This window comes from Neofelis nebulosa, chromosome 1, assembly GCF_028018385.1.
Source record: "Neofelis nebulosa isolate mNeoNeb1 chromosome 1, mNeoNeb1.pri, whole genome shotgun sequence".
Taxonomy (NCBI): Eukaryota; Metazoa; Chordata; class Mammalia; order Carnivora; family Felidae; genus Neofelis; species Neofelis nebulosa.
In genome coordinates this window covers 236,183,279-236,195,921 of record NC_080782.1, presented here as the reverse complement: position 1 = coordinate 236,195,921, position 12,643 = coordinate 236,183,279, and the positions used below count along the sequence as shown (strand labels likewise).

General features: G+C 39.8%; 1 protein-coding gene across 6 annotated transcripts in view; it reads left to right on the top strand.

The window, feature by feature from the left end:
• PAN3 (poly(A) specific ribonuclease subunit PAN3) overlaps positions 1–12,643 on the top strand; it is a 134,440-nt gene that overhangs the window by 101,758 nt on the left and 20,039 nt on the right. For 5 of the 6 annotated variants that reach the window (XM_058688891.1, XM_058688880.1, XM_058688858.1 and 2 more), the window contains 5 exons: positions 5,959–6,120; positions 6,358–6,474; positions 6,565–6,666; positions 10,676–10,841; positions 11,990–12,080. In XM_058688891.1, coding sequence (XP_058544874.1) covers positions 5,959–6,120; positions 6,358–6,474; positions 6,565–6,666; positions 10,676–10,841; positions 11,990–12,080 — 638 coding nt within the window. The remainder of the gene's footprint in view (positions 1–5,958; positions 6,121–6,357; positions 6,475–6,564; positions 6,667–10,675; positions 10,842–11,989; positions 12,081–12,643) is intronic. The other variant, XM_058688869.1, reaches the window with a different exon arrangement.

The window sequence follows — 12,643 nt, the reverse complement described above, 5'->3', positions numbered from 1 at the left end:
AGCATATGAGCTGTTTTTACTCATAATACTTCTGGCATTTACTTCATGTCCTAACGGTTTATTTATTAAGGGCACAGTCTGACAAGACTACTCCCATTTCAGATGCCCGCCAAGGTGGGGTGCCCAGGCTACCCACATTCTAACTACCAATTTGGGGGTTTCCATAACCACTACCACCAGCCTCCCCCCCACACCCCGCCGCACCAGTTCAGTAATTTGCTAGAGTGATTCACTTTAGGACCTGTTGCTGGTTTAGTGTGTAGAGGCTACAGCTCAGGGACAGCCAAATGGAAGAAATGCCCAGGGCAAAGCGAGGGGGTGGGCACTTGTGTACAAAACTTTAAAAACTTTTTATACTATAAAATATTAGCGAATAGATTTAACATATCAGTAGAGAAAGATTTCTTCTACAGGAGGCAAAGATTGCTGACTCTTAAAGAAAATACTGCTAAATTTTACTAAGTTAGAATTGAAAAGCAATCCAAAGATACCCACAGTAAAGAAAAAACCTGGAAGAAGATATTTACACAGTTGACAAAGAATATAAGAAACACAATTCAGTAAGAGCAAAAAAAACTCAACAGAAAAATGGCCAAAAGATAGGAATAGGCACGTAAAGAAAGGAAATTCACATGAGCAGTACATGTATGAAGAGATGTGAAACATCACTGACAATTAGGGGAAATTCAGGTAGGCTCGAAGTCCAGTCGTGTAAAGTGTTAGGATATGGATCCACAGGCTCTCCGGTGCGTTGCTATAGGGAGCATAAGTTGGGTGAACCTGTGATCCAGCACTTCTCCTCCTGGAAACAGGTAAACTCCTATACGTTTTCAGCCGCAAAATGTATGACGAAGTATCCATAACATTGTCGCTCCAAATAGCAGAAACTTTGATCAATCCAGAGTAACTGTGCTGCTGTCAGCTAATGGAAGGTGGTACAGCAGCTTAAAGGAAGGAAGTTCACTGAGCTGCAACCACACAGAGGAAGATTAGTGAGTAAAGTGAGTTGCAGGAGACTATATAAAGCATACTACCTTTTTACAAAGTTAACCGAAATTTATACATGGATTTACATTTATGTAAATGTATGTGTATATGCATATGTATATATTATGTGCGATACAGCCATATACAAACGGAAGGAAGTGAGAGAAGGAAGGCAGAGGTTGGTAGAGAGAACCGTAATTTAGATGTAAGGTAAAGGTCTGATGAGTACTGAGTTTGCAGATGCTTATTATGCTATTAAGAATAATTAACTACATAAAACCAGGCCTTTACGTAGACATGAGCCAGTGACCTGAGTGTCACAGACTAAAGGTTATGGTTAATCCGCTTCTGGGCCCCATGTTCCACAAGGTTTAGTAAATGCTTTTGGGGGGGGGGGGTTACTGCTCTAACTGATCTTTTTCATGTCTTTTGTTTACTACAATCTTCATCTCATGTTGACCCATGCATTAATATTTGGTCTTGCTGTCTTTTTTCTCTCCGTTTTCCATTCCATACCTCATATTCCCACCAGATTAGTACTTCTCAAGTTTGAAGTCATAATTTATTTCCTGTAGATCAGTGCTTCTGCACCAGGAGTGGTTACCCCATCACGGGTCATTTGGTCGTGTCTGGAACGGTTTTGGTTGTCACAGCTGGTGGTGGGGTGCTGCTGGCTACCGGTGGGCTGCCGAACACCCTGCAGTGCACAGACCAGTCCCTGACAACAGAGACTGATCCAGTCTGGTATGTCAGTAGGGCCAAGGTTGAGAAACCGTAGTGAATCTCAGACTTTCGATATCTTAGATTGGACCTGTTATCTTATATGTCCTTCGAGGGGAGGTAGGGTTGAATAGAGCAAAGACACTAACATTTCGTTTTATTTTTTATCACTGTTTTTACTATCACTTGGTGGAATTGGACCCCAGACTAAAACTTGGGGCTGACGTGAAGAATGCAGCTCTGTCCATAATCTTACACGTTGGTATCCCTAGTCTGATTTTCGATGGCCTAACAGTGATTTAGGCACCCCCTATTCCCTTTATTCATACTTAATTTTATGTATTTGTTAAGTTGAGCTGGAAACGAAGAGCAAAACGACAATGAGTATTCCTATCAGTGGAAACATTCGGTTTTTTAAGGTTAATATCAGGCTGCATACGATCATTTCAGGGTAGACTGGGAAATGTAGTGTTCAAAGATGACTTTCTGAAACAAGGTAACACCATATGTACACACATAAAAATGAACATTTTGAAGATTTTATTTAAGTCGTGAGGGAGCCGGTTGTAGGACCTGTTACTGCTAGCTCAGGGGTATCGCAAGGCGTGTGCAAACTGGCTTTTCCACGGAAGAGGCAGGCGTTCTTCTGCAGTGCTGCCAGTTACCTGTGTGCAGTTTACAGAGGTGCAGAATACCTTCCGTGACATCAGAATCAGACATCGAAAAGCCATCCGTTGGATACTCCATGGTCTTCCACTGGAGCACGATTTTTTCCACCCCGCGACGCAGAGAATTCAACAAGGCTTGCTCGAAAGGGCACACAGGGACAAAGGAGTTAGTACAGTTTTTAGCTGATTGTGACCCTCCCTCAGTCTCTTTGTCACACACTGGTGCTATGACTCCGCTGCTTGGCGTAGTGAATTTCAGGTCCTCAGTCTAGCATTTATATTCCCCTCTGATCCAGTCCCAACAGAACCCCCTCAGCTTTTTCTCCACGTTGTACCTCTTCTGTAATACACCCTGCTCTCCCACCGCGTGAGATTTCACGGTTCCTGAACACAGCATACGCATTGAGGCCTGGGTGGCGGTGGTGGTTCTGTTTACTCCCTCACCACAAAGCAAAGCGCTCGTTCGCTCGTTGTGGAGTATCACTGAGAGCAGTCTCATCCTTCAGTTTGTAGTACACGTACCAAATCCTCTGTAAGATCTTTTCTAGGATCCTTGAGAATGGCTTCCTTCTGGGTATTTCCATGCGTAGTGCTTCTCAGAATGTGGTCCTTGCCCCAGCAGCACCTTTTCATTATTACCTGGAAACTTCTTGGAATTGCAAATTCTTGGGCCCGACTGTAGACCAACTAAGTAAACACTGGGCATGGGGCCCAGCAAACTGTGTATTGTTATCACTGTCAGTGACTCTGAAGGGTGTCGAAGTTTAAGAACCAGTGCCATGGTGAGTTGTACTTTTTTAATAGCTGTTTTCCTTGTACTGTATTATGTTTCCATATAGATCTCTGTCCTTTATTTTTCTCTTGGTGTCTTGATAAGAACCTGTATTTCATTAATACCTGTATTAATAAGTTAATAACCTGTCTTGATAACCTGTCTTGATTAAGACCTGTCTTGAATAAGACTTTATTAATCAAAATTAATAACCTGTTTTGATTAATAACCTGTCTTGATAAGAACCTGTATTTCATTAATGAGTAGGCACTCATTACCTTTTCACTAATTTGAAATTAATTATTTCTCTTACTAGATGCTCCTCATGAAATAACCAGGGAACAAAATTTATTCATCATTTGTTTGTGGAAATTACGCTGATTGTTAAAAGATAAATGGGCAAAGTTGCAGCTGCATTTCCTTGTGTGTGTACTTCCCTTGTACTGCCTTTATTTCAGTAGAATATGTCACGTGACCTTGTTTTGAAAGTTAGTGTCTGTTTGAATCAGTGTCTGTTTTTTGCACTCTGGCCAAAATGCCGTCTGGGGGTTAAGAGCACGAGACTGTGGAATCAGAGCCCCGAGTTTGCATCCCAACTCCCTTTCTAGATGTGTGATCCTTATTTTCTTTACGAAATAGAGTCGTGTCTCGTATGGTTGTTTCGAGAACAAAGAGATGGTGAATGTCAATTTAGCAAAGGCAGGAAGGGCCATTATGAGCCTGTCTTCTGGAGTTACAGTTTTCTGATTAGGGTTTTTTACCTGTATTCCTTAACAGTCGTTCAGTGAAAAATTATTAGTCATATTGGTCTGTGTGTTTTTTAGAAAGAGATTTATTGATGTGTTTTAAAAATAGTGCTAAACATATTTATTGTAAAAAGTTTGGGAAGTATGGCATAGTGTAAAGAAGAGAATAACAGTGCTCCCACTCAGAGGTTACCATTGTTGAAGTTCTTGCTGTGTTCTTTCTAGAAGGTTTTCTGTGTGTACTGTGCATGTTCACTTACCTGCTTTTCATTTGAAATCTCTTGAGTATTCCTAAGTCATTCAAGACATTTAGGAGAATGGAAGCTGTTCCGTTGGAAAATGTAATTCGATTGTATTTGAAGCATTAAAAAAATCCTCCTCTTTTTGAATTGCAAAACTGATACATGTATGTATCAGAAAATAGGGAGCGGTAAAGAAGGAAACATAGGGGCACCTGGGTGGCTCGGTCGGTTAAGCCTCGGACTCTTGGTTTCTGCTCAGGCCATGATCTCACGGTTTGTGGGATCTAGTCCCGTGTCGGGCTCTGCACTCCAGAATGCAGAGCTTGCTTGGGATTCTCTCTCACTCATCTCTCTCTATCCCTCCCCCACTCTGGTTTTCTGTCTCTCTCAAAATAAATAAATAAACTTTAAAAATAAAAGTAAATTGCCTATACTCTTTACAGAAACCAACCACTGAATACAGTTAGTCTTTTTTTTTTTTTTTTTTTTTTTTAAATGGTGATTTATTTATTTTGAGAGAGAGAAGGAGAGAGAGAGAGAGCACGAGTGAGCAGGGGAGGGGTGGAGAGGGAGAGGGAGAGAGAGTATCCCAAGCAGGCTTTGAGCTGTCAGCACAGAGCCCGATGCAAGGCTTGATCTTACAGAACCATGAGATCACGACCTGAGCCCAAATCGATCTGGATGCTTAAACTGACTGAGCCATCCAGGCGCCCCTATTTAGTCCTTATAAGAAACAACAGATTGGGATTCAAGATAAATAGTTTTTTAAATGCCTGACTAGAGTATCATGAGCCAATTACAATGCATTATCCCAGCTATTCTTTTTTTTTTTTTTTCTTTAACATTTATTTATTTTTGAGACAGAGAGAGACAGAGCATGAACGGGGGAGGGGCAGAGAGAGAGGGAGACACAGAATCGGAAGCAGGCTCCAGGCTCCGAGCCATCAGCCCAGAGCCCGACGCGGGGCTCGAACTCACGGACCGCGAGATCGTGACCTGAGCTGAAGTCGGACGCTTAACTGACTGAGCCACCCAGGCGCCCCTATCCCAGCTATTCTTAAACATAATTTTTCTTGCTTTGAAGAACGTGGAAATCATGAGGATAAAGTTGTTTTCATTTTCTTTCTTTTATGTTTTACTAGGGAGTAAAACAGTGCTGTTCCACTGAATGGTTGAAAGTCTTGATAGATTGCCATATTTATACATACGTATACCCACAGATATATTACACATACGCACTCTCCAATTTAATGTTACTTGTTTTGAATTTCTGTATGTTTTAAAAAACAAGAATTCATATGCTTAACACCATTGTCTAAATATATTTTGTGCAAACCAAAGTGTTTTAAGAAGCAAAATCAAAATCAGAAATGTTTAATACCTGTAAGTGATAACACAAATTGTTTCTAATAACTGAGAAACAAAAAGTTGTGTGGTGCTATAAAAGATAAATATTTTCAAGGGGCGCCTGGGTGGCTCAGTCCGTTTAGCATCCTACTCTCAATCTCGGCTCAAGTCCTGCTCTCAGGGTCATGAGTTCAAGCCCCGTGTCGGGCCCTGGGCTGGGTGTGAAACCTATGTAAGAAATTTTAAAAAAAATTTCTGAGTGTATGAAATCTGGTTCTTTGGTTGTCCTATAATGCTTATTTTTTATTGATAATGAAACCATTTTCTTTTATAGAATTGTTATGAGTGTTGACACTGTTCCAGAATTCAAAAGTATGTTTTGATACCCGTGGTTTTTGGTAAATTCGATTTCTTTTTTGCTCTGAGAGATTTATGCATATCAGCAAGTTAAAGTTGTCTTTTACGAATTACTCTAGCAGTCCCTACAGAAGTTGACAGCTACCATAGCCTGTTCCCTCTAGAACCACTGCCGCCGCCCAACCGGATACAGAAATCAAGTAATTTTGGATACATCACATCTTGCTACAAAGCTGTAAACAGCAAAGACGATCTGCCGTATTGCCTTCGGAGGATACATGGTACGGAAGATAAGTTAGCCACTCTTTGAAGCATATTGTTGAGGCTAAGATTATTGAAATATTCCTGCATGTATTTATTTATTTAATATGTGTATAAAGGATAATAAATAAGTTTGTTAATTCATTTGGAAATTAGTAGCTCATAAATGATACATCACATGGCCTTCTCTTCGCGATTCTGATGGAATAAAGGAGGGATTTCATTTGCAGTTTAGTAGAAAAAATTTCCTTTTATAGGTTTTCGTCTCGTTAACACAAAGTGCATGGTGTTGGTCGATATGTGGAAAAAAATTCAGCACTCAAATATCGTAACCTTGCGTGAAGTATTTACCACTAAAGCATTTGCAGAGCCTTGTGAGTAATTTGTACTTGTCTTTCTGCTTTTGTGGGCTTCATTACTTGAAGCCAGATTGCAATAATGAGTGTTTTGTGTTTTATTTTAAGCCCTTGTGTTTGCATATGATTTCCATGCGGGAGGAGAGACTATGATGAGCAGACACTTCAATGACCCTAATGCTGATGCCTATTTCACAAAGAGAAAGTGGGGTAAGAAAGACACGCAAGCAAGATTCATTTTGACAAATGCCTTTGCTCTGTGGAAGAGTGGTTTTCTATTTTAAAATGCACGTGAATTTGTTTCTGTGATCATAGCGCATTAAAAAAAGAAACGTCTCAAAGAATCGAAGCCAGTCCATAAGCGGCTGGGAAATAGAGTATTGTGTGTATAGGCTGAGAATGGAGGCAGGGTGTGAAAGACTCGTGGAGGTGTCTGAAATGTAAATAACCGAGAATGTGGTGACAGTGTTTTCCTCTTAAACATTTTGGTTTTTTCTTTTAAAACTACAAGGCTTTCTGGGGGCGCCAGGGTGGCTCAGTCGGTTGAGCGTCCGACTTCGGCCTCAGGTCGGGATCTTGAGGTTCATGGGTTCGGGCCCCACATCGGGTTCTGTGCTGGCAGCTCAGAGCCTGGAGCCCGCTTCGGATTCTGTGTCTCCCTCTCTCTCTGCCCCTTCCCCGCTCATACTCGCTCTCTCTCTCGCTCTCTCTCTCTCTCAAAAATAAATAAACATTAAAAAAATAAAATAAAACTATAAAGCTTTCTGGATAAAGGCATTTTGGAAAATAATGCCTATAGCTTCACCACCCAAAGTACAACCACATTTTCTCTTGGTATATTTCTTTCCAGTCTTGGTTTTTTTGTTTTGTTTTGTTTTTTGGTCTCCTGTCACATTGTTTCCTTTTCTTTTTATCATTTTGTAGCATTGCATCTTTCATTTGTTACAAGTATTTTCCCCCTAACTTTTGTATTTTCTGGATATAATTTAATGACTCTCTTATTATAGCCCAGTGTGACTATATATCATTTATGAAGTGATTTCCCTAAACAAATTTTTTTAAAAGGTAGGACTACATGTTACTTAAGGAATTAATCTTCAAAATAAATTTTCAGGTAACATTTACTTTAATGGGATATTTTCTAATATGTATAGTTTCAGTACTTAAGAGAACCAAAATATTGTAATTATGCCCTAATAAATGTTTATTAGAGGGTAGTAAATTGCTTCAGAGTCAAAGTAGGTAGGTCATCCATTTTGAGATGTTTGTTAATTAACTAGGTATTTGGGTAAGGAAAACGTATGCATCATTTTCTTGTTTGGGGGCAGGGAAAAAGCATTGAAGTCTCTTAAAAAATTTTACTAATTGAAGTACAGTTAACAAAGCATTGCATTTTTTACTGTAGTTTTTAATCTTTTAAAGATTTTCTTGACTCACATACTGAGAGAAATTAAGGAGGAAGAAAGATGTGAGTCCACAGTATATTCTCTTTTGGATTGTGACTCCTTTAAGGATTTGAACTGTGGACGAGATATTACTTTTGTTTACTTGTAACTTTGCTTTCTGACAGTTGGAAGAAGAGAGCTGTGGTTCCATGGCTGTTTGGCATTGAAAATCTGGTCATGTGGTGTGGTCATTTTTTTTTCTTTTGCCGTGTCATCTTTAGACACATACATAATTTTGTTGAAGGGGATGTGGTATAACTTTTCCTATAGATGGATATAGCTGTAGTTGTTCAAGTTTATTTTAGTAGCAGCACCTGCGAGATGACTGTTGGCTTTAATTTATAGCTGGGTTTCTCAACCTCAGCCCTGTTGACATTTAGGGCTGCATAATTATTTTTGTGGGGGCTGTCTGTGCATTCCACAATATTCGGCAGCGTCCCTGGCCTCTATCCTTTAGATGCCAGTAGCAGGCCCCTTCTCCAGCAGTGACACCAAAAATAGCTCCTCCCTACATTGCCACATGTTTCCAGAGGGGCAAAATGGACCCCTGTTGAGAACCGTGAATATTAGCACTCCTTTCCAGTTTTTTTTTTATCTTTATTTTTGGTGTTAACCAATTATGTGATGTATTTTGAAATGTTTACATTTTCACAGGAATCACTCCTTTTTCTGTTATTTAAAGGTATTGTTTGAATGCTCGTAATTTCCCTGGACATAGCATACGTCCTTTAATTTGTAGCAACTTCTACTCCAAGGCAATTCTCTAGTTTCCCTTTATAACTGTTAAAAGAAAAATTATAATTTTGGAGAGCTATAGATGGAAGTCTGATGTTTTCTTACACTCTTTAACTTAGCACAAACTAAAAAATTTTGTATTGTAAGAAATATACTAATTTAGAAAATGGAAATAATAATCATACCATACTATATAAGGGTTGTGATAAGAAGGAACACCCTGGGTGGCTCGTTCGGTTGAACATCCAACTCTTGACTTGGCTTCAGGTCATGATCCTCATGGTTTGTGAGTTTGAGCCCCGCACTAGGCTCTGTGCTGACAGTGCGGAGCTTCCTTGGGATTCCGTCTCCCTCTCTCTCTCTCTCTGCCCCTCCCCTGCTTGCTCTCTGCCTCTCTCTCAAAATAAATAAAAATAAACTTAAAAAAAAAAAAACGTTTGAAGTGAGGTAACATGGGTAAAGTAACTCTGCTGCTGTTAACAGTATACAGGTAAAGACAGAATCTGGCTCAGAGCAAGCAAAACACTGTTGGCTATAAATACTGCTTTTCCTTATTACCACATTTATCAAATAGTTTTATTTAAACTCTTCATAGTGATCTTTGACGATGTCTTGGCAGTTCTCACTAGCACCACTTCGGACACCGTTTTCCAGATTGTACTATCTTTAATCTGTCTAAATTGAGGGAGAGCAACTTTTCAATTTTGTATTTGCTTTTCCTTGGAAACTTTATCCCAAGCCAGAAATTTTGCTATTTGTTATCTCCACAATTAACCATTTAACTGTGTTGCTTTTATGCCTAATTCACAAAAAATTTGTTTACAACCCTAAGAACACTTGAACTTATAAGGTGTCATATTCCCTGAAAGAATTAGAAAATCTGGATTAAATTTATGTGGCTCCTTTTCCACTGATGTGTAAGGCTTAACAGTGACCCAGAAAATAGTATCAAGAAGCACCGAGGGGCACCTGGCTGGCTCAGTCGGTTGAGCATCTGACTCTTGATTTTGGCTCAGGTCATGATCCCAGGATTGTGGGATCGAGCCCCGCAGTGGCATTGGGCTCTCTGCCGACTTGGAGGCTGCTTAGGATTCTCTCTGTCTCTGTCTCTCTCTCTCTCTCTCTCTCTCTCTCTCTCATTACAAAAGAAGAGGAAGCACTTAAACGAGTTGGTAGAATCAAAATGATTACTGTCATGGTAGATCAGATTATTTTTGTGTTTCATTATTAGACATAAGTGATACTCAGGTTTTTACGTTTATATTTTTATGAGTCGGATGTCATCCTAACATGGCTGTAAGAGAGGAGATGAGCAGTTTAAGGAGAATAAGAAAACATTCAGCATCAATGATAGTAGAGGCTTTTATTTTTCTTTCAAGGCATAGAATGAGCAGTTTTCACCTGCCTGAACAATAACATAGGCCAGGATTATCCACATTTTAAGTAAAATAATATCCATCATTCCTGTTTTTTTTTTTTTTTTAATTTTTTTTTTCAACATTTTTTTTTTTTAATTTATTTTTGGGACAGAGAGAGACAGAGCATGAACGGGGGAGGGGCAGAGAGAGAGGGAGACACAGAATCGGAAACAGGCTCCAGGCTCCGAGCCATCAGCCCAGAGCCCGACGCGGGGCTCGAACTCACGGAGCGCGAGATCGTGACCTGGCTGAAGTCGGACGCTTAACCGACTGCGCCACCCAGGCGCCCCATCATTCCTGTTTTTAATCAGAATTTACACATATTTGGTTCACATTAAATATAAATCCTTTAATTTTCTTTATTGTTCAGTAATTACAAGGTTCACAGAAAACATTTCAGTGAGAGTTGTGCTGCTGCTGACAGCATAAAGGTATAATCTCATGAATAGGAAGTTGGGGGGTCTCGTCTTACTAACAGACTGAACTTAAATTTTATGTGTATGTATATATTGACAAGTGGTGTCATGATGCATGGATTTTCTTTGTTGATTTTGGTTCGACTTCTTTAGTCTTTTAGTTGGTTACTTAAAAGGTGTCATTTTTTATTTATTTGCTGTATAGGTCAACATGATGGACCATTACCCAGACAGCATGCCGGATTATTGCCAGAATCTCTTATTTGGGCCTATATTGTCCAACTGAGCTCTGCGTTGCGTACCATTCACACAGCAGGTTTGGCGTGTCGAGTTATGGACCCAACAAAGATTCTGATAACTGGCAAAACAAGGTACCACCATTTTGAGTTTTGGCTTCTTCATTGAGCATCTAACCTGTGACAGTTTAGTAAACAAAGCATGATGATTCGTTTAATTCTACCTTTTCGTATATTCCATCCAGAAGAACTGCTGTGACTTTGAGTCCATTTGTAAGTTAAAAAAAAAAAAAAAGTTGAATTCTTAAGAATACAATGCCTGGTCATTACCAGGAATCATGTAAAAGTTTGGGACGTATACATAGTTAGGGTCAGGGGCTGGATGTAGAAGTGATATCCGTATACCTTTTCTATGTGCAACCGTGGTTCTCCGATTGTAGCACGAAACAGAATTGCCTGGAGGGCTCATTAACAAGCACACGTGATGGGGCTCCACTCCCAGAGTTCTCCTTCAGTGAATCTGAAGTGGGGCCTGAGAATTTATATTTCCATCAAGTTCTCATGCGATACTGTTGCTGCTCATTGGGTCCAGTGCTTTGAGGACCACTGATACCAAGTTAAGGAGCACAGCCCTTGACTTCACCAGAGTTTTATTTGAGTTGCTGTGATTTTGAGACTTCTCTTGGACAGCATAACACAACGAGCTCAAGGTCTGGTACCTGGTGAGCCAGGTTCATCATACCGAGTCTCCTTAGTTGCTGTCTGTATGATCCTGAGCAAATTCTGTAACTTCTGTGTGTGCAGCAACCATAGAAGACTATTGGTGTCTCTGCTTTCCACACTTACAAGGTACCTGTGTTGTGAGATTATTGAGAGGATTAAATGACTAATACATGTAAAACCGAATGATCAATACACGTGAATGGTGCCTAATACATCTTCAGTAAATGTTAGAAAGCTAATTAGTTCTCTTTCGTGAATGAATCACTGATAAAGTAGCAGCTTGGTGTGGTGAAAAGACCACTCGCCTGGTAGTCGAAGGTGTGAGTAACAGTCCAGTCCTGGCCTTATCAGTTACTGACTTCTACACCCGTAGGCCTATCGCTTGGTATCTGTGAGCCTTAATTTCCTCATCTCTAAAATGGTGGTTGAAAGAGGTTATATGGGGGTAGGATAGGGGGTTAGACTAGATAAGATTCTGAGATCCTTCCTAATATAGGAAATGTTGAACTTTTTTAAAATCTCAGTTTAATAATTTTGTTTAAATTCTCTGGTCTTTAAAGGTTGCGAGTAAATTGTGTTGGAGTTTTTGATGTTTTAACATTTGATAACAGTCAGAATAATAATCCATTGGCATTAATGGCCCAGTACCAGGTGAGTAAGAGTGAACATGGACACTTAATAACTTAAGGCTTTTTTTCTAAGATTTTGTTTATTTGGGAGTGGGGCTTTTAAGTCTAGATTTCAGTTTATTCTGGGGGTGTCTCTAGGTCAGCTTTGAACATGTATTTCTTAATCACTGCCGTGTGTAGTGCAGAGTCCTTATCAGTTGGAATGCAGAGAGGTAACGACAGTGTCAGAGACTAAGCATTCAGAGGAAAATATGTTTATGTGGTCGGGAAAGTCCTCAACATAGATTAAAACAGAGTAATTGGCGAATAGATCATATTCAGTGACACTTTACTTTTTTTCCCACTTGTTTAATGTGTTAAAATCACAGCTGTTATTTTTACTCTTAGATACTGCCCCACCACCAATCCACACATTTTAGAAATATTTTCGAAGGACTATTGTTGTATCGACATGTTCTAAATAATTTTTCTTTGGCGTACTCCCTTCTTTTACACGATCAGAATCTGGTTCTAGTCTAGTCATAATACTAGCATAGCTTTAGGCCCCTCTATGTTCTTCGTCTTAGCTGTTCGTTTCATACCTCT